Source organism: Pholis gunnellus, assembly GCF_910591455.1.
Source record: "Pholis gunnellus genome assembly, chromosome: 9".
NCBI lineage: Eukaryota > Metazoa > Chordata > Actinopteri > Perciformes > Pholidae > Pholis > Pholis gunnellus.
In genome coordinates, this window is record NC_136535.1 from 14,822,857 (window position 1) to 14,849,368 (window position 26,512).

General features: G+C 42.8%; 1 protein-coding gene across 1 annotated transcript in view; it reads right to left on the reverse strand.

The window, feature by feature from the left end:
- The window catches only part of dock10 (dedicator of cytokinesis 10), a gene marked incomplete at its 5' end in the record, with an annotated part of 38,318 nt that overhangs the window by 4,952 nt on the left and 6,854 nt on the right, over positions 1-26,512 (reverse strand). The window contains 48 exons of the mRNA XM_079166197.1: positions 89-211; positions 435-541; positions 1,107-1,208; positions 1,900-1,957; positions 2,063-2,278; positions 2,397-2,507; positions 2,595-2,777; positions 2,870-3,007; positions 3,419-3,534; positions 3,622-3,731; positions 4,241-4,351; positions 6,632-6,679; positions 7,097-7,163; positions 7,424-7,538; positions 7,961-8,082; positions 8,252-8,369; positions 8,518-8,634; positions 9,196-9,374; positions 9,616-9,648; positions 9,804-9,900; positions 9,993-10,076; positions 10,295-10,441; positions 10,581-10,652; positions 10,886-10,999; positions 12,665-12,734; positions 12,987-13,105; positions 13,316-13,408; positions 15,138-15,221; positions 15,399-15,520; positions 15,644-15,767; positions 15,934-16,026; positions 16,161-16,226; positions 16,375-16,562; positions 16,703-16,782; positions 16,873-16,995; positions 17,114-17,196; positions 17,740-17,862; positions 17,964-18,212; positions 18,362-18,520; positions 18,703-18,786; positions 19,351-19,439; positions 20,362-20,548; positions 20,867-21,001; positions 21,314-21,442; positions 21,748-21,820; positions 23,702-23,784; positions 24,889-24,978; positions 26,079-26,198. Coding sequence (XP_079022323.1) covers positions 89-211; positions 435-541; positions 1,107-1,208; positions 1,900-1,957; positions 2,063-2,278; positions 2,397-2,507; positions 2,595-2,777; positions 2,870-3,007; positions 3,419-3,534; positions 3,622-3,731; positions 4,241-4,351; positions 6,632-6,679; positions 7,097-7,163; positions 7,424-7,538; positions 7,961-8,082; positions 8,252-8,369; positions 8,518-8,634; positions 9,196-9,374; positions 9,616-9,648; positions 9,804-9,900; positions 9,993-10,076; positions 10,295-10,441; positions 10,581-10,652; positions 10,886-10,999; positions 12,665-12,734; positions 12,987-13,105; positions 13,316-13,408; positions 15,138-15,221; positions 15,399-15,520; positions 15,644-15,767; positions 15,934-16,026; positions 16,161-16,226; positions 16,375-16,562; positions 16,703-16,782; positions 16,873-16,995; positions 17,114-17,196; positions 17,740-17,862; positions 17,964-18,212; positions 18,362-18,520; positions 18,703-18,786; positions 19,351-19,439; positions 20,362-20,548; positions 20,867-21,001; positions 21,314-21,442; positions 21,748-21,820; positions 23,702-23,784; positions 24,889-24,978; positions 26,079-26,198 — 5,454 coding nt within the window. The remainder of the gene's footprint in view (positions 1-88; positions 212-434; positions 542-1,106; positions 1,209-1,899; positions 1,958-2,062; positions 2,279-2,396; positions 2,508-2,594; positions 2,778-2,869; positions 3,008-3,418; positions 3,535-3,621; positions 3,732-4,240; positions 4,352-6,631; positions 6,680-7,096; positions 7,164-7,423; positions 7,539-7,960; positions 8,083-8,251; positions 8,370-8,517; positions 8,635-9,195; positions 9,375-9,615; positions 9,649-9,803; positions 9,901-9,992; positions 10,077-10,294; positions 10,442-10,580; positions 10,653-10,885; positions 11,000-12,664; positions 12,735-12,986; positions 13,106-13,315; positions 13,409-15,137; positions 15,222-15,398; positions 15,521-15,643; positions 15,768-15,933; positions 16,027-16,160; positions 16,227-16,374; positions 16,563-16,702; positions 16,783-16,872; positions 16,996-17,113; positions 17,197-17,739; positions 17,863-17,963; positions 18,213-18,361; positions 18,521-18,702; positions 18,787-19,350; positions 19,440-20,361; positions 20,549-20,866; positions 21,002-21,313; positions 21,443-21,747; positions 21,821-23,701; positions 23,785-24,888; positions 24,979-26,078; positions 26,199-26,512) is intronic.

Here is a 26,512-nt window from a genome sequence, read left to right on the forward strand (position 1 = left end):
CACACACACACACACACACACACACACACACACACACACACACACACACACACACACACACACACACGGTGGAAGGGATAACAGTTACCTTAAAGTCCCTTCTCTTCTCAAAAACAGCAATCACAGGTTTGTTGATGTCAGCGATGAGCTCGTATCTCTCTGATTTCCACAGGTAGTCCACACAAAACTCCAGCTGCTCTACCAGAGTGTCCTACACAGTACAGCATGAAGCATGTTAGAGATAAAGACTGCAACCCGGTCACAGTATTTTCAAATCCAATATGCTATTAAACTCAACAGGGATCTTCTAAAACTTGTAATAATGGTTCTGGTCATTAAATGATTCTTGAATAGCAAAAAGGTGACTTCGGTCATTTGTGAAGCTAGAAAAAGTGTATATACGATGCTGTTTAGGATTAAAGGCTAACACTGACCTCAGTATAGGGCGTGTCTTGTGTGCCAGTGTCTTCTTTCATGGCACCCTCCTCCTTGACGTTGGGGCTGATGCACATAAACGCTGCCCAGCCCATAGAAAACGACGCTGGGATTTCAAAGAAGTGAAAGTGACACAAAGGCAGGTTAGCAAGTAAAAGGATATCGACTTGTGCCACATTTATGCTCAGCTTGTTAACATACAGAAACTGAAATGTGTCAAAATACAAAATGTTTTACGATCAAGCATTCGTCAAAAGTCGTAACATTTTTGCAGACTAAATTAAAAACTTCAAATGAGAGCGTGCTTCATATCAAACCTTAGTGACACTAAACAACTTATCCCACGAGAACAGTGAAGGACAACAGCAACAGTAGTGACAGTGATAACCGGACACAATCATCATAAAGGCAAGAACAGCAGTCATCAAAATATTTAACTGTATTCTATAATACAGTGTAGAAACCTTATTTAACACCAGAGTGGTAAGGATTTAAATTGGAACCTTATGGCTCTTTAATGCAAACCATGTCCACCTGTCAATATCAAAACCTGCCACCCAGTGACAAGTGGTTTAAACACCCACTCCCTCCCACGAACCCCTTGTCTCTCCGTCCTGATCTTCTGAACTCCCGTCCCCAACACCCAGCAGGCCCCAGGCGCACACACTCACTGTCTTGATCTCGGGAGGTAGTTAGTAAGGAGCTACAGTTAAAGAGAGGGCTTTCTTCAGGGGACACACTGGACATCCTGGCCTTGTCAGCTCTCCAGTAGCCTGTTTGGTAGGAGGGGAGGAGGAGGAGGAGGAGGTTTACAAAGTCCACTTGCTTTTGCCTATTATGCTCAAGGACAAGGCTCCCGAATCAGCTGAGCTGCTGGCATGCTATGCTAGCTATTAGCACACAGACTCACTGTGTAAAGTGCATGCAAAAAAGACTTCAGACACGTGCAGAAAAAGATTGACACATGCTGTAGCCTATGTGAGGAAGCACATATAATGACAAAAATATTTGCAGATAGAGGAACATGCAGCACAGCTAAAAGTGTAGACATCAATCTCTAATTATACGAGAAGTCATGGAAGGGAATGGTGTTTGGAATAAAAGACAGATCTCTACAACTAGTTGGCAACATGGGAATCCATCTTCATTCCCCATGAGTTCCTAATTAATCACCACCACACAAAAACACACTCAAGTCAGTGGCGTGCTCACTTTCAGGCATACATATCAACCCCCATGATGAGATCAAGGACTGATGCCTGAAAGTTTAAGTCATTTGCAGAGAGTTGTTGTGATGATCATGTTAGCAGAGATAAAGAGAGGTTTCCTGATTGACAGAAGATGGCTGTGATCGGACTTTCCATGTCCGCAAAGATGCAACACACTGGCAGCAATTTCAAATATATGCGCATCCGTAAACTCATGCAAAACGTAAAGTTAAAGCAGCAGTATGTGTGCACCAACCTCTTCTCTTCAGCGATTCAGCAATCAGGGCTGAGATGTGGATGTAGCACATGGCAGCCTGATGGGAAAATCAGACATTACCATAGAATTCACTTCAATCAAAAAAAAGCAATTTCTGAAGTTTCTGAAGTAAGACCACCCTGAAAAGTACAACATTTCTAACCTCTGAGAGATCGCCGTTGCGGACGTGAATCTTAGCCATGCTCTCCAGCCAGGTGCACCGAAGCTCGGGGGTGCTGGCGTAGGAGTTAGCCAGACTGTACTGAAGATCCACCAGCATCTCTGGATCCTTCTCATGCTCCTTCATTTGGGCGGTGGCCATCAGAACCGTTCTGATCCGTTTGGTCAGGTCCTTCACCTCAGCAGGGAATGACGTGTTCTGCAGAAAACGTGTTATGAACATTCATTTCTTTCAAACAAGAAAATAGAAAAAAATAACACTGTAAATCATAATCAATGGTAATAAAGCGGCGATACACCCCGAGAACCTGCTGTACCTTGAGTGGTGCATCTCCGTTGGCAAAGTTATTAATGATAGCCAGGGACTGCTGAAATCTCGAGCCACCAATGCCAGCATCTGCTATCAACTGGCTCACTGCCTTGATAACCTGATTTGGAGTGAGGAGTGTTGGGTGAGGACAATGTCACGATTAACAAATCACAACAATGCTGAACATATATCTGGTCTCACTGACCTGCAGATGGGAGCGGACTATAGACTTGCCCTTGGTAAATTCAAAGTTTTTTCTCATGAAAAAATACAGCAGGGCAGCTGCCTCCGTCTGGGTGGAGCTGGAACGATGGTTACAGCACTTGAGGATTTCATAGCACAGACAGCCACACAGGTCTGCCTTACCCTGGAAGAATGCACTGGGGAACTACATGTACGGAGAGAGATGAAGATGAAATCACACATGAGGAAAAACCATTTGAATCTTCATGTTGTATGTTTACATGAAGCTTGCTGGACCTTTTGTACAAAGAGCCTGAGTCCAGCGAAGACATGCCGTAGAGTGGCGGTTGATTGGTTGATCTGAAAGAAGAGCAAGTAGGTGTCCAGCACCTTCTTCATCAGTACATTTTGTCCTTCATCCAGCAACAGCTGCTTCTGTATAGATGGATGTGAGAAGAAAAAAGCAGGAAATACATTTTACTTTCAAGTTTTAACTGAAAGGTTTCACACAAAGACGATAAAGAAAAACATCTATATTTGGGCACTAGGTGGCGGTAGTATAGCATTAGCTTGGCTTAAGAATGTGCACGAAACTCTGTATGTGCATGATTAAAAATGTAATTTGTCCTGGAGCCTACACATCTATGAAAATTCCATGTGGACAAAAAAAAAAAGGTAGATCGTTATGTTTTTAAATCAAAAACCAGAGGCCAATACAATATGTACAGAACATAAGATGGATTGAAATAGATTCCTCTTAACAATAGAAAATAGACGACACACACACAGTGAGCGTGTGGTGTGAAATGTAGTTTCAGGTCGTGAACTATGAAAAGGACCAAAGACCTTGTGATGGTGAACAAAGAGCTCCAGTACATCCAGCACAGTGAGGGCCACCTCTGTGGACAAGTTTGCCTCGATATCTGTAGGACTCAGGGTGTCCCCATCTTGAATGTTTCCATCTGGAAACAGGATCGTATATCAATAACTCAAATCCATGTCAGTAACTTTATAGTCATCTCAGTCAAATGTGTGTGTGTGTGTGTTACCTGTCTCCATCATCTGCAGCAGCTTTGGGTTGGTGAGAGCATTCTTGCTCCTGATGATGGGCATGGTTTGGGAGCGAGCATGTCGGTGACCTTCCCCTCCGGACGCCATCCTGGAGGCAGCAGCAGGGATCAGCATTTTGATCCAATACTTGTTTAAAATCATACTGCAGTATATGTACATCTAAACTGTAGGCAAACCATGTCTATTTTAGTAGGAAGGTAAATATGAATGGCATCCATGTCCCAAGGACATGCTGTTATTGGGAGTCTATTAACACATGGGAGGACAGAGACAGAGACAAATCACACCAAACACTGAAGGTATGAGGAGGGACATGCTGAGAACACAGTTACAGTCTATAACATGGAAACACAAGGTGGTCACATCAATGATGAATATCCACAGGGCAAGAATGTATTTATCTAAATCTAAGTGTTGTTGTAGGTTGTACCTGTATTCAAATAGTCTGGAGTTTCTAGCTATTAAAGAAAAATATTTACATTTTGAGCCAATCACCATACATCATTAGCATTAAGAACAATTTCAGTAACCAAAGACCCTTTCAATAGTTTAACTCTGTAACGTGGCCACGGCGTTTTCCTGGTGGAGGGTGATTACCATTGTGGGAAGAGGCTTGAGGGATGAGAGGACTGGGAGGGGTGGTTAGAGACCTTCAGGGTGCCATTGGCGTGGGTGGACTGGGCCAGCTTTACTGCCGCTGCTAGCTTCCTGTTCACGAGCCAATCACATCAAAGCTAACATTAGTTAGTCTGGTTGAGACCATCATTGTTTGGTGTCCATCATTAGTCAGTTATATTATATTAAATTAACTGTGTGGCATGCTAATAGCTGAGCATGCCTGCAATCAATACAAAAAAAAGATCTTATAGTGCTAATGTACACATTGCAAAACAGCACTGTGTTTGCAATTTTGTGATCTTGTTGCATGTTTATAGCAACTAAGTCACATTGTTTTCCTGTAAGGCTAAATGAAATGCTAAAAGCATACAGGATCACCAATTTGCCCTTGGGAGCGGCTAAAGTCAAAGAGAAAGATCAAACAGCTCATTTAGAGAGGGGAGGTCAGCCAGATGGAAAGGTTAGTGGCATAGCAGAGTCAATGGTTTTAGTTTGCCATTAGTAGAATATTGTGTAAATGGTGTATCAACTCTTGGGAGAGTGTTAGTGGAGAGTATAGGCTTGAGGTCAGCACGGTGGATAGCAAGGAGATTAGGATGTATAGATGTGATGAAACCGATACACAGTTAAGCTGAGGCACAAATCATCTTAGTAACAAACAGATGTTCAACATAGCATATTCTCATGATGCCTAAATGAAGCGTGATCTACACTGAGCACATGGTGCCTTGGCCGGCCAAAAGAAACAGGGCACAATGACGATGTGTAAGCCAATCAAAGAGACGGAGGGCTACAAGCTCGACATGCAACATCAATGAGAAAACTGTGTGAAAGAATGCAAAGAGCAAACAAAACATACAGCACCAGAATGAATACCACAGAATAACACATAAAGGGTTACTTAATGCAACAGAACATCAATAAATGTGCAGTCACACTGACAATCCATTAACAGCTGCAGCATGCACAGAGAGGGAGGACATGGCGTGCACTGTGGTGGAAACTACAAAAGCAAGGTCCAACATGGGGGGAAAAATTACAATTCATAGTTATTGGTTTGTGTCATGTAGTGCATATTGTGCATGTGCATGAGTGTGTTTGTATCTTAGCTAAAGTCTAAAACATGTTCTAAGTTAAGGAAGTAAGGCTCCCTGAACCAACGCAGCCAAAACAGCATACGTTAGAAGAATGTCTGGGATTAAACTGCGTTGTTGGCTAACTTGAAAGGCTCTGACAACCTATTTTCTCAATCAGTTTGTAATGAGAACACATGTGTTTTTAGTGGAATTTGCAACAGTTTGGGTTATTTTAATTGCAATTTGGTCAAACCACATCCACACACTCCTAATGAAGCACATTAGCAGGTTGGCTTCTTTTATTGTTGCTTTATCAATAATATTTAATATGAAGGAGGAATTTTAAACAGGTTTTCAGCAGGGACTTCGATGGTTGACTGTTGTCTGATAGGCTGGCTGACTGATTGTCCTCCTAGCTTGCTGGCTGGCGACACACTGCTAGTGTAACGCAACTCTCCTGAACTTCAATGGCTGCCCACACTGACTCAGCCAGGCACTAAAGAGATAACAGAGACAGACACAGGTGTAAGACTGTGAATCCCCAACGGCCTTGTATTAGAGACGAATGTTAAGTAGCTCGCAGACCCAGACAGGCTCAACTGCGTCTGAGAGCACTAGCTAGGCTTCCAGCTATCTTTATTCTGTTAATGCCTCCACACACAGTAAAGCAGTGTGTTCTCCCAGCCTTTTGTTGGCTTACATCTCAGCATCTTATTGCTGAAAGGAAAAAGAGAGCTAATTTAATTAGCTGGGAGGAACCAGAAGATGGAAGAGTCTAGCTGTGCCAATGGCTCAGCTCCAGTAAGAGAGCACACACACACACACACACACACACACACACACACACACACACACACACACACGATATCAACCCCCATCCTGTGCTTGCCAACTACTACAGTACAATATCCAGCAGTGCTTTTCTCTCAACAGCAAGATCCAGGAGTTCCCCCTCCCCCTCTCTTCCTTTTCTTCCCCTCTTGAAGCACATCCCTGAGCGTGCACACGCATACAGAACACATATGAGAATTTCTGCCCGACTGTGTCTGATTCATTTATTTGTGTGTGTTTGCACATGTGTCCGTGTGTGCGTCGCTGCATTTGCACCTTTGCGTATTCGTGTGTGCACATGATTAAAGGATTTACGTGGGTTGGGGTTTGTTACAACCATTAGCTGCGACATGTATGTTGAGTTAACAAGCCGTTTCCATATATGCAATATTATAATAAATGCGTGTGAATGAGACCTGGTCCACCCCTTTGTCGGAGAAAGCAGTCAGAAGCACACACTCACCTGGCTATGTGGCGCTTTCCGAGGAACCTGAAGTGCTGAAGACACAGCCTGAGGAAAGAGAAAATGCAGAAATATCTTGGCTGAAGGCGGAAGGTTTGCTCGTTTGTATGCGTTTTGTAAGTTAAGAACACAAGACAAATGAAGTGCATTTGATCAAACTGAGTTGCAACAGCCCAGTCTAGATGCTGACACAAACAGGAAACAGGCAGTTAATTAACTGCACTGTTCAGTGGAGAGGGAGCTCTCATTGGAATTACAGTCTGTTTTTCGTCTCTCTCTCTCTTGCTGTGTCATTACTTTCATCTGTTCCCTTCTGGCTAGATTATTCCCCTTTCTTCTCATATCAGTCTCCTGTCCCCATCCCTGTCTGTCTCAAGGTTTTTATCTCTCTCTGTGCTCAGGATCACTAGTCAGCCTAAGAGGGGCTGTGGTAATACTCTGCAATGAAAAGAGAAGAGCACTTACTCCAGGATGTTAAAGAAGTCTGATATCTCCTGGTGAATGGCCCGGTGCCAGTAGGACACCAGCACATCTGGAAACAGGAAGCAAATACATCATGTCACATAGCAAGGCAGATGTCCAGAGGGCCAGCCAAATGCCATGGAAAATGTTTGTAGGGTCAGTATTTTCATACTAAAAAGGTATTGGAGTGATTAAAACAGACCGTGGGCCTCTGATGATCACGTGAAGTATGATAGTAAGTATAATAACCCATTTTTAGCATTTACAAACACAATTCGACAAGGCTCTGGGTAAATCTTATGTACATGTTTATAAGATGTCTTATCTTACCCTCAGATATAGTTTTCATGATGTGCAAAAAGCACATGAGGAGACTGCGGGTCTCTGCCTGGTCCAGCTTGTCACAGCGAGAACCGTAGCCTATGAGGGACTGTGGCCGTGCAAACTGAGGAGAAACATCCAGACAGAAATACAGTCAGATATACTGTTAGTATTGAGCTACCATTGTGGACACTGAGGTCACGTCCTCAATATTCTTCATCTTTAATACATGAATAAAGGGTTCTGCAGTTCCCTGCCAAAATTGTATTCCAGGAAATGTGGAGAGGGTTTAGAAACATAATTTATACCTTCACGTTGGGAAACTAAATTTAAAGAAAAATTAACACATTTATAAATTGAATATGATGTATAGAATTCTTCTTTGTTAAGAGATCTAGGGCCCTGGAAGTGGGGGATGTTGGAAGGAGTGATGGCTGCAATATTTTGTCTTTCTTGCTGCTCCTCTCTGAGAGTCAGAAGTAAAGAACCATACGGGGACGTGTCATAAAACAGTAGTGGCTGTTTATTACTATTTTCTCTTCTCACCTTCTCACATCCGTCCATCTTCTCACTGTTCCTGTCACTGTTGCTAGGGTTGGAGTCCACGCTGATCAGAGAACCTCGAGAGTCCGCCTGGATACCCGTGGCAACTGCCAAGGATGAGAAGGCTGGTGGTGGTGGTGGGGGAGGGGGGGGGGGGGGGGGGGGGGGGGGGGGGGGGGGGGGTGTCAGCATCAATGTCCTCATTCACAGCTTTTTATATATATATATATATATATATATATAGACACTGGAAATGGATAGACAGCTACATACAAGCACGTCACACACTCTTACCTGTGATGGAGTTCAGTACTTCTTTGGAAAAGGAAGCATCTACAGAGTTGCCATGGCGAGTAACAGGAATCACACCACCCGCCACTCCGCCTCCTACACTGAGGTCGTCTCGAGAGCCCTGGCGGGGGTGCAGGCAGGGGAGAGTCTTATTATTTTATAATTCAGGCTATTGTTATATGCTATATTAGTTATGAGAGCAATGTTATTAACAAGCTGCCAAGATTTCAGGCTCAACTTTACAACACATCTTTCATCTTGACTCTTACCTGGTCACTAGAAGTGAAGTAGATGGGGAAGAGGTCCCTGAGGAAGAATCGAGGCATGTTGTCCAGGATCAGGCCATACAGAGGCAGGTAGAGGGATGCAATTCTTGCCTGCTTCTCCTGGAAGGGCAGCCAATGAAAGGGGGTATCGCATTTAAAAGATTTGTGCATATTATTCATCCAGCGGCATCATCTTGTTATACCCCATCAAATCAACATGCGGTTTGATTTGTAAAGCCGGTATTGATACCTTTAATATGTTTGCAAAGCCTCTTACACTGGCAATACAAATCTCCAGTCTTTTGGGAGTCCACAGAACATTTCAGTGTTCACATTTACATAACATTTAATATCTCCTGCCAAGAAAGAAAATGCTGTGGCCTTTAACGAAACACGATTTCCCTATAATTTGGCACACATTTGGTTTCGACTGTCTTTATTACAGCCCTGCAGTTGTGTTGTAGTTGGCGGTATTTGGTTCTGTTTGACAGAGGGCAGATTACTGACTCCATCTGATTTGGACACATTCCAAAGCATTCATTAAGCAGCTGCTACGAACAATCACGTGTCAGTGTGTATGTGTTGCGCGTGAGTCACATAGGAAGAATTTCTACTGTGAGCTCATGACTCAGTGTTCATGCCTATTAGTTTCCTCCCGTGTAAACATGTGCTCATGGCTACCTTGGTGGCGTAGCGTGCATCCAGAGAGTGTTTGGCCATGAGAGTCTTCAGAGTGGCCAAGGCTAGGTGTCTCAGGTCCTGCTCGTCCTGGAGAGCCAGCCCCAGCTCCCGAAGCAACAGGCCAGTCAGGAAGTGCTTCCTGCAGAACTCTCCGGTCAGGTTGTACTCGGGCACTGACACTGAGGAGAGACAGCATAAAAGATTCACATTTTAAATTAACTGAGCTGCACGGGATTTAAATAAACGCCTTTGCCAATATTTGCTTTCCACCAGGGAGTTAATTAATCCGTTTCTAAATAAAAAAAAGAAATCTGGTTACTGTGAGCAAATAATGTGACAAGCCAATGTTCCATGAATCTCATTCACATCATACCACTGTAGCACACGCAACATTGCGAAGGAATGAGTGAACATATTTACCATGAGTACTTTGTGGCTCTGGAGATGTATGGTCTGACATGGACAAATAGTTAGAGGAAATGACAGTAAGAGAAAGAGAGAAAGACAGATTGTTAATAGACAAATGAGAGTGAGAGCTACTGGATGTATGATAGTTACCACATTAACACTGGTGTCACTGAACCACAGGGTACGACTCGAGCTCTTACCCGTGATGCGAGCGGAGGGTAACGGCAGGCTGAGAGGAATGTAGTGCTCGTGGTTACACACCTCTCTCAGAAATTCAAATTTCCGCTCGCACAAGACCTGTCAGACAAGAAAAACATATGAATGTATTGTGTATGCGTGTCTAGTTGCTGTTTCCCAGAATTTAATTCCAATTAAGTTGTTTTTTTTACCTTGCTGTCAGTAGCAGTGATCATGTTAATGTAGTTGCTGATCAGCTTGAATGTGAAGCCTCGGTCCACGAGGGTAAAGCAACGCTACGAAGAGACGGACACAGACATCAGCTAATAAGACCATTTAACACAGATGGTTGAATCAATGGGTAACAATTGTAAATGGAAACAATCGTCATTTGCAGTCTGTTTATACGGTTTGTATTGAGCATTATAAAGTATGCACAGTTTGTTCACATGTACTCACACTGGGTCTTTTTATTTCCTTTTAACATTAATATTTAAACACATTTTGCTCCCACCTTGACAAAAGCTGCCACAGCTAAGTTGGCACTGCGTGTCTCTTCTCCCATTTCTTTGTTTTTCCAGAAGATGTGTTCGGACACCGTCTCCACCAGGGTCTCCACGCGGCTCAGGTAGGATGAGGGGAAACGCTGGGGCCTCGGAAGCTGTAGGAGCAACAGAGTCTGCATTCCATAACCATGCACTGTGTCCAAGGACAGATTATGCAAATGCAAAGGAACTGCACTGAACCATTAAGTAACAATGAGGGACTCCAAGGGCCAAAAGTAGAGTATGCCACCTTACCTTCACCTTGTCACAGTCGAACAAATTTTGGGCCATGGATTTGACAATCAGCTCAAAGAAGAACCAGGAGAACTGAAACCAGAAGAAGGCAAAGCAAGGTCAGTCTTGCTCCAATATTTTCCGTCCAACCAGCTCCAGCATGAAAACGGGGGAGGCAGACATGATTTTGTTTGAGAGTTTTGCAGTGATTTACTTTCCTCTACGGACCTTAGAGGCATAAACAACAGTTTCCATAATTTAAAATAAAGCTTTCCATTTAAAAAAAATAAATAAACTGATGAGTAGGTATGAGGAGAAGGACAAACCTTCAGGACATTCTTAACTGCTGTCTGCTCATTGCTCTTCAGGTCAAAGGTCATTCCCTTAGCCAGCTCCTCGTGAACTGTCCTGAAGCCGTGGGCCTCTGACCTGAACACATACTACACACAAGGAGAAGGGAAATGAGTCAGTTAAAGCAAAAGTGGAGCGATAACAGTGAATGAGGGGAGAGAAAGGTCGGGAATTGCATGCAACAAAGATCCAGACCCAGATTCCATGGTGTTGCAGTTCATGGTCCTAACTAGAGCTGCAATGATTAGTCGATTATTGAAGAAATATAATTGGCAACTATTTTGATAGTCGTTAAAGTCACTTTTCAAGCAAATCCCCCAAAAATTCTTGGTTCTCAAATTAGAGAACTTGCTTCTTCTCTATGTCTTACATTATAGTAAAATTAGGTTTTGGATTTTCTGTCAAGATATTTAATGGCATGCTGTAAAATAATGTGATTGATATTTTTGTTTTGACGTTTCTGGATGTTACATAGACCAGAGGATCAATTGATATATTGAGTATTTAGTACGTATTAGATAATTGCAGCTCTAGTCCTAACCCCAAGGCCACCAGGATGCTGATTATTTTCTTGATTAGTCAATCTATTATTGGTCTATAAAAAGTACAAATAAAATATAAACGGTGAAAAGTGTGACACAATTTCCTCCAGCCAAACCATTACCCACATATATTCAGTATATGATTATATAAAACAGATAAATGCAGCAAATTCTCACAATTAGGAAGCTGGAACGTTTGGGCATTTCTTCTAGAAAAAATGACCTCAACAAATAACCGATTATCAAAATACTTGCCGATTAATTTTCTACTCATCGGCTTATGAATGAATAGATTCATTGTTTCAGCTCTAATATGGACTAATACACACATTCACAAATACTGTAGATGCACGAGGACAAAGACACTCACAGCACACAGCAACCTGAAATAAGGCAAATCAAATATTTTCCATTTGGCCGATTGTATGAAAAACATATCTACGGTTTGATTCCCATAATATTCCTGCACACTATTCAATCCATGCTACAGTGAATTGAACCCCCTCTCTTTCCTCTCCCTCTCATTGAACACACATGTATTCACACACACACACACACACACACACACACACACACACACACACACACAAACACAGACTCAGCAGTTTAAATTGGGCACCACTACTACTGAACATCATGCCAATCTGTTACTATGGCAACCCCGGTTCCATTAGCCGTGCTAGTCCTCTCCTCTTCCCCCCCACCATTCGTCTTTGCCACTGCCTCTTCAAGCGCAGCAGTTTTCCTTCACTGTGGCCAGCATGAAGCGGGTCTCGTGGTTTCTCCTGCTCTCTTCTCTAATTATCTTACTGATTTCCCCCCTTAAACAAACACGCCTTGTGTTTCTGATTGAGCGGGCTGAATGTCCCTAGCTTGCCTCCCACTCAATCAGCCTTTCTTCGACTTCTTCATCTCTCCCTACTTCTCTGTTTGTGTTTACACAGTTTTCTGGGCATGTGGCCCTAGCCACCCTCCTGCTGGCCCAACACACACACACACACACACACACACACACACACACACACACACACACACACACACACACAACCATACAAACACATAAAGCCTCTGAAATTAAATAGTCAGTGCGGAGATTCCAGTCCACAACAGCCTTCATAATTATCATACGACCATCCTGACAGCACACATACAAACACACTCCACTGCTACTAGCACACCACACACACCATGGAATTGTGAATGTTATTATACCTTGATATAGGAGTGCAGGTAGTGATCCAGGTTTTCTTCATGGCACTTTGCAACAATGTGCACCAGCACTCTGCAGACACAGGACAACAAAGCGTTGTATTTATTACAGCCTTCATCATCAATCAGTCACCAACACTGACACATTTTCTCCTTATTGTTTCTTTTCAATAGCAGATCTTGTTTATAAAACAAAAAAAATGGGGTACGGTGTTTTTAAACAGGAATTTTAAACACATCCCTCACTGTGTGCTTTAACACAACCACTGAGCCCCCATCCTGATGCGAGTCCAGCTGTTATGGGTGTTGTAGTACCACAGCCTACCTGGTGGTGGCAGTAGTGACCTCGTCGTTGTCATTCTGAGTCAGAACCTTGAACAGCTGGTTGAAGAGCACTGGCAGAAATCGGATGATCACTGGGATCCTTTCCATACTGAGAAGACCCTGTAGGACGGTGGAAAGAAAAGAGCGTAGGAGGGGAAGTGTGGAAATAAATAAGAAACATAAACCATAAAAAGGGCAAAGAAAAATGATGTTTGGCATACAGTACAGCAGTGTTGCACTGATTAGACATGTAGCAGTGTTCAGTAGTCAAGGCTTTGGTTTTTGTTTCAGTCACAAAAAATAAAAATTGAGGGGAACTAGGGCTCTGACCTTTAAGCAGTTGAGGAAGTTGGAGGTAGGAGGTAGCGAGAGGTCCAGCTCTCTCTTCTGGCACTGCTGGAAGAATCGGTTCAGGTGGGGGTCCTGGAACAGAGAGAGGAAACCATGAACATCAGCAGTAAGCATCTGCACTAATACTTAGTGGACTGGTTCCGTTTTTAAGAAACACTTAATCCTAAAATTTGATTTTTAATTTCATTCTCTCAGCCTTGTTACAAACAATTTAAGTACTTTTAATAGTTTAAAATAGCACATTAAATAACCACGAAGTTCACTGTGTATATATTTGGTTTGACTATTTACTATTGAGGCTACTACAATATATAGTAGTTTTTTGTTATGTGTAGTGAAAGTTTTATTTCAGCAGCAAGACTTCACAGTCGCACCAAAAAGAGATTTGTATCTAATAAATATCCATTGATAAGAGACTTGTTTTCCGTTTAGCTTTTTGAAATGTTATTATGACAACATTCTATCTTACTTTTAAAAATGTCCTGTTTCAAATGTATTTATTCTATTTTGAACTTGTCATTAACAGTAATCCTAAAATCCTTCATAAAATAAAATGTATTGAATTTGCAAGTGAAACAAAGACACGATAACTTCATGAGAATAAATAAAAGGCCTAATCTGGAAGGAGCGTTGTTTTTTCAGTCGCTGCAATAGACCGCGGGCGCAGCTAATCCAGTTAGTACGGATACAGCTTCACTCAACTGAGCCAATCGAATCGATTGTTTACCGTGCGTAGACCGTTCGCTAGAGAGAACAGCAGCATTAGAGTGACGTAAGAGAGAGATGGCGGCATGGAGAGATGAGTCGGCCACTTTCTGGCTACAGACCCTGTATGAGAATGTTCTTGGTCCAATCAAAGTAGCACTACACACCTCAGTCAGCTTTCTCCGCTATGACCAGTATTAACACCAAGGCCAGTTTCCAGGCTCACCAATGAGCAACATGTGCATGAGAATGACTAACTCCATTCAAGATTTAAACTATTGGCAGAGAAGTCACAGGCTCATCTCTCTTTGAAGGAAAGGAGGGAGGAAGAAATGTAAAATGAAACAAATAAAGATAAAAGTGGCTAATCAAAGCTCTGTTTGCACTCTTTCCTTTTTCTAAAAGAGACACTAATATATTCACTTTATTCAGAAGATTGTGTGTTTTTTTACTTGTAATGTGGGCCTAATTTTCAGAGTAATTCAATTTATGGTAAAGAGAGCTATTTGTTTTCCATACAAGTTCAATGTGCCTGTATGTATCCTACTTTAAAAGTTGATAATAAATGATGTGAATGAATGAATCATGTGAAATTATATGGAAAAGCATATTGCAGATTTTATTTGATAGATGTCGGCTAAAGGAAGAGAAATCACGAGGTTCCGATTTTGCTTGGAGGAAATCTTAGTAACTGGACCTCTGGATACCCCTGACTTATACTATCCACTAATCCTCTGATTTGTTTTGTGAAATCTAATGTTCATTTTATGTCCATTTAGCCATTCCACACAAGCAGATCCCATTAATTTTAATTATTTTGGAGAAAGCTGAGATGGAAGAGCTAAGGAAAGGAAAACAGCCAATTATCTCATTTCGGGGTTACATGTTCCTTTGAGGTCTGACAGTGCATGTCCACATTCTAGCTCATTTTAACAACTATACCACTTCTCCTGTTTAGGTTCATGCAGAATTGTCACCTATCCGAGCATTCACAGATCACACCTTGGACACACCGGCAGTCCATCGCAGTATCAGTAAACCATGAACAACATAAAGAGAGCGAGGAGAGACTGCAGAGACCCAGATGATGTTTTACCTGAGTGTATACTGTGGAGACGACATTGGTGGACACTTTGAAGATAGCTTTTCCTCCATCAACCCATTTCAGATCTGCTCCATTCTGTGAAAGGAAGAAAGTGAGGATGCCACCAACCAATGTTCATTCTCTTTCAACACTCCATTTATCCACTACCCTTCTTCTCACAGAAATGAATGTTTTCATTATTCATCACAATCTCTAATATTCATACACCCGGTATCTGTCCTCCTCCTTTTCCCTTTCCTTCCTGTCTCTCACCTTGGTGTTGCTTGGTTCCTTGATGGCCAGGTATCCAGGTGGCAGATTACAGGAGATAGGGACGCTGAAATCCTGGGATGACAGACGACCTTCTTTGAGGAGAGGCAGCCAAGAATACCCCACTAAAAAAAGGCACACACAGGCAAAACACAAAGCACTGAATGGTGGACAAGACCAACCACAAAAAAAACCTGCTGCATAATAAGTTTCACTGTATTATAGCTTCAGATCTGCCGCCAACTCACCTGGTGTCTCCAGGATTTCTTTCCTCTTAGCATTCGTCTTAGCGTTGATGTCACAGGTGACGTGGTAAAAGGAGAAAAGAAGGTGGTGCTTTTCATGAAGTTGAGTAGGAAGCTCAATCTTCACCTGGGGACACAAAGGCATGTACCGAGTTATATGACGGGCCTCAAGGGATGCTGCAGATTGGTGAGTTTTCTAGAAACACTTGTTTATGTTTTAAAGACCGCTGATGCCAAGCCGTCAGTCCAATTCCAGGTTCTACTGGTATTCTTGTGATGATTGTTCCATTTACCTCATCGTAGAAGTCTGGGTTCTGGGAGTGATGCAGGACTGTGGAACAGGCTGCTGTGGTGAGGACTGGACCTCCCGGCTTGCCGTAGATGCACTGGAAAAATGGCAGTAACAGAAAAAGTCATGCTCCGCCAGTTTCTCATGATAGGCAGCATTTAAAACGGGGAAAATGGAGTCGTATAAAAGCCAATAAATGTCACATCAGCATGTTTTTGGATAGCTTTCTACCTTTAAAGGTTTGGCAACTTCTTCGTCTGAGCTGCGGAACTCCACATAGACTGAAAGGTTACGAGCCTGGGAACAAAAGGACCATTGTAGCGTTAATTATTGCCAACAAACAAAAAACTGTGAAAAATAAAAGCATCTGAAGTATGTCAAAAAACAAGAGGCACGCTGTTAGTGATTTACTCTCAAATGATGCTTAAAAGCTACCATGCTATACCTTGGCGAAGCTCTTCTGGCTGTCATATTTGAGGTGTTTAGGATAGACGTAGATGTGGTTCCTGTAGACGCGGTGCGGCTGCGTGAACTTGGTGGTGTCCTGGACAAACTCCTCCACCTCCACAGTAGGCTGGTGTTTGCTCAGCTCCTCAAAGGGCTTCACCGGTACACAGGAGGATGTCACACAGTCTGAAAGCACAGAAAAGACAGAGTTTCAAACACCTGGCAGAGTAGAGAAGCAGAAGGGGAGGAGGGGACAGAAAGGCAGCAGAATGGGAACATAAATGAACACAGACAGAGGGGAGGCATTGCCTAAAAAGCGGACATACTAGGATGCTCCAATGGAACGTGGTCCACTGCGATTTCCAGCGCCCCAGGAATAGTCTGCAGTTTGCTGGTCTTCTCAGCCCTGCACAAACAAAGGTTCGAGTTAAATGTCATAAGAACTGATTATCTTGCCTTGGAGGAGCCGAAGTGACATAGAGGCACACTGCCTTACCTCCTGTACTCAGATACCAGCTTAATCAAGTCATCTGTGGAAATCTTGTTGCTCTCCTGTTTGAAGAGAGGCGAGAATCGAGACTCTCTGTCCAGTGCCCCGTGGTTGTCCTTAAACACTGACCTATAATAGATAGACAGAGACATGCCGATTTTGGTTAACGACTAGATCCTGTGGAGAGAACATGGTAAATACATTTTAAAATGTTTAGATAGCTGAGCCTCCAACCAGGAGCACTGACCTGACGGACCAGGCAAATGGCATACGGTACTTCCCCAGTTTACTACAGAACTGTTTGTTGGATTTTAATATCTTCTGAACAGTCTGTACGAGACATAAGCGGAGAAAGAAGGGCAGAGGGAAATGTTAGCAAGACACCACAGCGGATATTTTTAAATACAATGGGATGGGACCGGCCCTAAATTCTAGTTGACCGAGACAGAGTGACAGACTAAATCAGAGGTTGTCTAATACAGGCAGCAGGTTGAATGTCTGGTGAGTCACTTAGCCATTTAAACAAGGACCACATGGAGCACAGCCAGCGGGGAAGCCAGGAAATGTCTTGGATAGGATGTCGGAAAAACCTAATTTCTAAACTGTCCGACCGGACTGGCATTCAGCGATGAAGATAAACTCTGGCCTTACAGGAAAATCATTTTCTAAATGTCATGGATTAAACTCTTGGAGTGCATTAAGCCATTTATGCCCTCACAGCGTGTTTCATGAGCCATTTTTGCCAGCTTGCTTCAAGAGATAAGACGATATAAAAAGGTTCAGCTCCGTATTGTTGGCGTCCATGTAATTGGTGTCAATGATGTCAAATATTGATGTAAAGTGAGAATGACCATGAACAAATGACTGTCTGACCTTGCATGAGTCTGTATTCTTGATATAAGGTTCTGCCCCACAAGCAATGTTTCCCATCAGCACCTTTTCCACTCTTGCCACCATCACTATGTCTGTGTGGGGGTTGGTGACTGAGAAGATGGCCTACATGGAGAGCATTGGAAAGGCATATTAGACTCATCCGCAAGTTAGATGCATTTTTCTTTGACATCTTAAAACATACTGTAGCAGTAACATCCTTGTACCTGTTTGGGAAAGGATAGCCAGTGCTCCAGCTCCAAGCTGAGGCAACAGTCTCCCGGCTTCTTCTCGGCAGGAGAGCACAGGCCATTTTCCTGACCTCCGACCCCCGTCGCAGGAGCACCTGTCCCGTTACAGCAGCTTCCAAGCATCTGACGCACAGCCTCGTGGTTGAGGTCTATGTGGAAGTCTGCGGACACCTTTCTCCCTTCTCGTACATCCAGCAGAGCCAGCGACACGAAGAAGGGTTCAATCTAGTGGAGCAGATTCAGCTCATTCACATCTTCACCCAGCAAAATAGCCCCTTTGACATGCTTTACCATATATTTTATTGGGACATATGAATGCAAAAGTCAGTATTGAAGCATTGAAAGTGTAAAAAGAACATGTTTGTAATCCTCACATTAGTGACTGGTCCAGTTTCACTCTCGTTGATGCAGCCCTGTAACATGAGGTTGAGTGATTTGCAGGTTATCATAAACCTTCTGCCCAGCTTCTCCTCAAACGGACGCACTGCTGCGTTATCTACTGATGAATGTTCGGTCCGCGGGCTCCTCAGAACCTGTGGTTGGTTAAATACAGTTTCATTGAGAAGAATTAAAACCAACAATCTCATGAGATCTGGTTAGAAACAGATTCAAGTCAGAAAATACAACAACGCATGATGTCAAAAAAAGTTGTGTTGAGTGAAAACACTGCATCAAATAGAAAAATACAAAAACAATGAAGACACTCGGTACATACTGGAGTGTCAGGGTCCAGCGAGAACAGATTCAACCTCTCTTCTCTCCTGGCAGAGCGAATTCCTTCATCCGTCTCAGAGATATACTTTTACGGAAGAGATGGCGATAAAGACAGAGAGAGGCAGTTGAAGAGCAACTTGATGCAAATAATAACTTGCTTATTATGAATTATAACATCAGTAAAAACAGCAAGGGTTTTCTTGGACTTAAAGTGGTTTTCTTGTTAACAAAGAAAGACAAAGAGTTATGTTTTACGTTCTGTGTTTCTCATCAAAATGCACTGTGTGCATGAAAACATGACAAATTCCTTCCCCATAAAAAATATTCACAAAGCCAACTTTTTGAATATCTGTATCAGCATTGTTTTCATCCATATTTATTATTCTTCCCTGACACATTGCTAAGTTTCTACGATCACCAACTGCTGATCAATGGAAAATATCAGGAATGTGTATTGCTTGTGTGCATAGATGTGAATCCTCATGACAAAACATCGCTAATGGTCAAAACCTCCAAAGGGTACCTTTAAATAGACCGACTGTTGTGCTTTGCATGCATGTACAGTAATCAGTAATAGCGGTAACTGCAAGTAGAAGCAGCGGAGGTACATTATCGTTTGAAAGAGAAGAGTTGACAGCTCATAGCCAACCTTTGCTAGCTCTGGATTGATGCCGTTCTCTGTCGTAGTATCTTCATTCTCCTGCAAACAGCAGTCATTCAACGACAGGTCAAACACATCTGGAGGGAGAACAAACACATTTAGGACTCCTGAGAGTGACTTCTGTTCATGAGTGATGACTGCCTCGATGGGAAAGTTTATCTAAGCAGCGCATTTTCCCAAAAGGTCAGATGCCATATCATATTTTATAAATAGGCAGCACACTAAATACACACTAACCAGATTCAGCGGACATATATCCAGCTCAGAATAAAATATGACTCCATTTGTGGTATTTACGGGCAATAAGGCAGGCAGGCTTCTGCAGAAATATAACCTTCGTGTGCCCGGAGCAATTCTTCCCAATGGCCATGCCGAACAAAATGGCTCATTAATGGTAGGTCACCACACGCTCGCAGCCTGATTTAGAGGCATGCTAACAGACCACAGAGCCATGACGGCTGAGGCTATTACATCATCCCACCCCTTTTCACTGGGCCAAGTCTCAAAGCTCTGTCGGGGTGTGTTATGTTACAGGCCGTGGTCCCATGCCCAAGCTCTCACAGATCATTTTTTAATAACAAGGTATGATGTATTTTACAAAGGTGGAGTCACTGGTTGGTGTCAGGCTTCATTTCCTGATGGTGATGTTGTGGATTGAGCCCTAACCTAGCTGAAATTCCCAATTACGTTCATGGCAAGATGGAGATTATTATTTAGTTTGAGTAAGTCAGAGAGAGAGCAGAAGGTTACATTGTTGCTGACAGAGAGTATACAATCTTACTCTCTCTTTAGGGCACCATGATTTATACATGTGATGGAATTATGCGAAAATTTCCTCTCCTTAAATACCCCTTTCGCCACAAAATTACCATTTGTGCTTCCATCTACTTTAGTCTTTCCAACTATTTTTCAGTTCTCTCTCTCTCTCTCTCTCTCTCTCTCTCTACATCATAGATAGACTTTGTGTATTCCTAAATACAAAAAGAGAACCGGTCTCACCCTGCCGATGGTCGGTGAGGTCCAGACTCTTGCGGTCAGGAGCCGGACCATCGTGGGGACTGATCTGTAAGATGCGAGTCAACGTGCTAATCCACTCCTCCATGTCCTGCTCGCTCTCCGCGGCCAGCACGAAGTACGTAACCTCGTTCATCTTCAGCTCAAAGGCATGTTTCCTTAGACGGTTATTCTGTAGGGGGGTGAATGGAAGGATGGATAGGATAATGTGGTTACACAACAAAACCAAAGCTTGGTTCTGTTTTTGGAAAATTGGACTCTTTATTCCACATGCAGTTTCTGAAGATCTATGCTGACTTATAAACTTAGCCTTGATTAGCTTAGTTTCTGGATCTCTAATGGATAATGAAACCTCTAACAACATGTCACAAGGACATCATCATAAAAATAAAATGATGGTTTGGGATATCTGCCATCCAACAGTCCAACTGTAGCCTTTGATAGAGATATGGATTTGTTGTCGTACTAATATGAATGCTCTCAAACCCACCTGTACTACACCAGTGCACGAGTCAAGGAAGATGCACCCTTTTGGTTCCTTTGAGATCTTCTCGTCTTTGTAGAAGTTCATGATGTAGGAGTTATCTGTCAACTGGGTGAGCTGAAAATATCTCCTCTTGAATGACTGCACAGATGAAAAAAAGATTAAAATACTGCATTAAGGACAAAGTCATCGGCAACTACATTAATTATTTAAAAGTTTTCCCCAAAACACAAAGGGGTTGTTCTTCTTCAAATCTTTGAGAAAGAAGCAGATAGTGATATACCCTTACATATATATGTCATCAACAAGAGTCACATTTAAAGTTCAAACTAAGTTCACCACCCATTAGAGCATTTCAGCTGAAAAGGGGGGAGAGGGGGGGGGGGGGGGGTGATCTGAGGTCAAAAGGCAATAAAAAGGCATGGAAAGGGAGAGCATCAGACATTTCCTCACCCGAACAGTGATGCTATTGTTGACGGTGCTGTTGAAGTTCCCTTTGTAGAGCCAGCCTGACCGAAACACACCGATCCCACCACCACCACCACCCCCTCCTCCTTTGGAAGAGGACAGGGAGGTCGTATCCTGTAAAACGCAAACACAGTCACAGTTATAGATACAGTCACTTTCCGTTCATCCCTCTGACACAGAGGAGCAGATGATCAATACAGAGAGGGAGACTTTTCAAGACTCATTCTATCTTCGGATTGGCCATTTGTCAGTCAAATTATGTTCGTAAACAATGTACCACTGAACTGTAATGAGCTAACCACTCTTGCTAAGTATATTTTAACAGCTTCAACGCTGGGGTAAACTAATTTAAACAGGATGTCTCCAGATGGTAATGCATTCATTCTAAAAGCATTTGTCAGAAGATGGTCATTACTGACCTCATCCTTGTCAATGTCCTCATGGTCAATCTCAAAAGAATGGGACGGCAGCTTCTCTGCTTTGTACAGTTTCCTATAAAGGAATGGGGGAAAGAAAAACGTGAAACTCCGATAATGAAATATATTGATGGAAAGAGAAAACGATTCAGGAATCAAATTTGTCCACTCTATTTGAGTGGTGCAAATGAGTGTGGGTAGCTGACTCTGCTGCGTCGTTGTCTGTCAGCGGTCGACAATAGGTAGTCCTCACTTGATCCCGCTCCACTGATTTCACAGGCTGACCTGTCTTTGTGTGCGAGCCATGGGATAAAATGCCTTTTGTGTGTGTGCTGTGAGCTGGAGACAGCTAGGCAGCAGCCTGTGGAGGGTAACGCTGGAACCACCCTCTTCTAAAAGTCACTCTCGTAAAATCTGTCTGAAAGAGATCTCTTAAGGCGACTATGTTTGGAAGATTTCTGGTGATTCTGGCCTGCCCACTGACAGAGGAATGCTAATATTGGCCTCCACAGATGAGAAACGCTCCAATCAATCACAGTGGTGACAACACCACATACAGTAGCTGTAGATCTCCATTGTTTCCTGGTGTATTTCACTTCAACATGAACGTATAACCCTTAAGTCTAAAGTGTATGGTTGGATAGCTTGTCAGCCTTATAAACAAACAATGTTTGTGCTTGTATGCTAATTCCACAGCTGCAAAGAGACAACTAAAGTTGGTATGATTGTGCTCAAACTTGTGTTTAGGCTGAATCTTACTTTATAGTTCAGCCTGGATGTCAGTTCAGAGGTCATGTGAACTGACTGAAAGAGTACAGTGCCAACCCAGGGGACACAAGAGGGACATTCCTGTGGCAGTAACTGCCGGGCCGCTCTGGGTCAGTCTCGCTGGGGCCGACAAAACTCCAGTTGACTGAGTAACAGCCTGATTTAAATGAATGGATGACGGACTGTTTGGGTGTCTGACTGGAGGACTGACATTTAGAAAACGGATCGAGGGAGCACTAAGAGTTAACATGTGTTAGGGTGGAAAATCCTCAGTCTTCCACTCTGACTTCTTTCTCACTCAACACCTGCCACCACCTTGTTCTTGTTAATGTCCTCCGACCTCAGTGTAACAAATTGGGGTTATCCTTGATGTTTGGGGCTACTTCTGGGTCTGGTTGTTCATAAATCAAGTCAGTAAGTCAAACAATTCTGAATCCACTTTTTTGTAAACATCATGGATTGAAAAATAAAGTATATACAAAAGCGACTGAACATGAGAAAATATGCTTCACGGCAGTTTATTAACACGAGAAAGTTACCTTTTCAATACTTTACTATGGGAAAAACAACCCCAAACACAAGCCGAAACAGATTGTCTTTTGTGTAGACACATTTCAGATCAAATATGTGTTGTGACAAAATAAGAAAGTTAAAGTTAAAGAAATGGTTCAGACATTTTGGCCCAAACTTCTTTGCCTTCCTGCCCAGAGTTATATGAGAAGATTGATGCCACTTACACATTTTAAGGCTAAACATGAAGCTACAAAGGAGACGTTGTTGGAAAGAAGGTGAAACAGCTAGCCTCACTAACTTGTTATATTGTTTGTTTAATCTCCACAAAAATCACATTGTAAAAGTTGGAGTTTATGGATTATTTTGTGCCGTACTATTTCTTTGACCAGGTGTAGCTACTTCCTGGTATCTCCACTGGACTCCAGAAAGTCACTGTGCCAGGTCAGGAAGTTGTCTCGCACATATAACCCAGGCTAGCTGTTTCCCCCTGCTTCCAGTCTTTATGCTAAGCTAAGCTAACCATCTCCTGGATGCACCTTTATACGGAGCGTACATAAATGCGAATGATATCAATCTTCTCATCTCACTCTCCCGAAGAAAATGGTTACATATTGCTTTAAATCCCATAAAGCAGACACAGTTAAGAGGGTTACTGTGTAAACGCCGAGTGTATTACCTGGGCAGCAGGCGGTAGTCTCCAGCATAGTCGTCATACTTGAACTGGACCACATTTAGGTCCGAGTTGAAATACTTACAGGCCTGAAGGAGAGGAAGGAGATTAAGTTGAATATGATTAAATATTAACTTTCTAGAAATGATGGGCTCTCTGGGAGCCCAGGGGCAGCTGGAACGTCTGCAGACAATGAAGAAAGCTACACTACAGTGAAGACACCAGCTCCCCTGAGGGCCTAGTTACTGATGTGCATGCTGGGATTCATCATTACAGTATCTAAATTATTAAGAGGAACTGAATTAAGACTCTGTCCCCAAGGAATCTACAAATAAAGATATCGTTCCGTCTTTATAGATTTCTTGTCTGTCTCACGCGTCAAAACAGTACTCTCATAGGTTGCTCTCACTGTAAGTCATCTCTCTCTCTCTCTCTCTGTCTGTGTCTCTCTCTCTCTCTCTCTCTCTCTCTCTCTCTCTCTCTCTCTCTCTCTCTCTCTCTCTCTCTCACACGTCACAAAGGCAGTTTCACATCCCCTCATGTGTCTGCTTTTTGAACGCTGTGTCGAGAACGTTTTCTTTCATCCTTTTGTTTAGAAAGATCTCGATCTGTTGTTTACAATGTCACAAATTAAAAGCAGACCAAACATATTATCAGCTACAATATCAACCTCAGGCAGGACAGCACACACACACACACACACACACACACACACACACACACACACACACACACACACACACACGTACAAACACAAAGAAAGTCAGACACACACACTATTCTCCAGTGAGCTGTGACAGTACTGTCTGGGGAATTTCCGTCTACTCGGGGCTCATTTTAGATCGACCATTCATAATCTCAAGGGCTCAGTGGAGAAATTATTTCTGATAGCCCGAGCACCCCCCCCGCACACCCACACACACACACGGGCAAATACACATCAAAACATGCACACACATCTGTGTTAGTTTAGAGGCCTGGTGAAATTGCTCCACCGGTATCAGAACAGCCTTAACTGAAAAACTTAACCACCACCAACTGCAACCTTTTTTCTCCCAAACCACAGCGGCTTCAGTCATGTCCTGTCCACACGAGGATACAAGTGGGCAAACACGCGCACGCGCACACACACACACACACACACACACACACACACACACACACACACACACACACACACACACACACATTACCTGTCTGACCAGCAGACATTCAGCTTGTAGTTCTGCCCCCTCAGGAACAGTCGACTTGAGAGTCCGTCTCTCCTGAGGCACAGTGGATACCTGGAGGGATAAAAAAGGAAAGGAACGGTTAACATGACAAAAGATGTATCATGAGTCACCTCGGCTGAAATAAAAAAACACCTCTACATATCATATCAATTGATCACAGGACGAGATGTTTGACGATCTGGGTGGTTTGATGAGAAAATATCCATCCACCTACTCTCAATCACTCTGGTCAGGTTCGCAGGTAATAAAAAAAGCATATGTTATGATCCATGAAACAGAAGAACACGTTCACTCTTTGAGGTGCACGTTCATACTTCTTCCAAGTGATTTTGCAGAATAGGAATGAAAACAAGTCAGCAGTAAATATCTCCGTGTGTGTGCACAGAGACAGACTTTGATTTCTCCAACCCAATCAGCCGGAGCACTGAGCTCACGAACCAACTGGCAAAGAAGCAGATCAAGAAAATGCCTTTTGTTCATTAGCAAAGCTCAGCCAAGCCACGTTCAGTTACAATTATGGAAATTGACTGTAGGCTGCCTCCACATGAACTGACACAGAGACAAAGAAAATCAGAGGAGATTGTGTTGTAGCCAGACCGAGCTGGGAACCAGCCGAGTCGAGCATTAAAGCTACAACTCTGCAACTCCACAAGCCGATGTTTCCCTTTACCACAAGCAGCCAATTAGGTCATCTTAATGTGCAGTGGATCTGCGTTTGCAGAAACGCATTAGCGCCGCAATGAAAAGTACTAATGAACGAAGAGCTAAAGGCAGCAGGGGAGAATAAATTGTTTACTGTAATTAAAAGACCGCAATGTTCAACATGCATGATTAGTGTGAATAAGTGTGTGATGCTGATGCCACATGTTGCATTTCAAACAACATTGAATCAAATTAAGAAGTGATGACTTGTACCATGTTCCCGTTTACTATGTAGTGTAAGATATTCACTGTCCGCCAAGGGTCTGAATTATAAAGTGCCGTAACAAGTTCTCACAATAGAACAGAAAAAAGTAATACCTATTGCGAGTACACTGCTTTCTGCCAATGATGCAATGTGTTGCATTTCATAGATGCCAAAATCTAGGCCGGTCAACCAGGACTGGACTGTACACACACACACACACACACACACACACACACACACTTACCGTGAAATCATGGTCGGGGAATAGGAGCAGGTCTCTGAGAGGGTCTTCCTTCAACTCGTCCCCCAGTTCAGAGATGACAGTCTCATAGTCAAGAGGATCAATCAGCTTCGGCTTCTCCTGCTGCAAATGGAAACACAGAGACATTTGATCAGTATTCACTTGTTGTTGGGTATCAAACCTCAATGGAGACATTGATTTATATTACTTTTAAACCATGATTATTTAATGTGCTTTTGGATGTTGTTTATTCTATTTAACATCTTGTCATCTAATAAAGTTTTGATTGATTGAATATAATACAAAACAATAAGATCCAATAACATATGACACAATGCAATACGAAACATCCAGCATTGAATGCTTGGTCAAATGAATCTCTTGATGAGTAATATTTTCTCACTTTAGACTATATTCTATTTAGGAAAATCTCTTTA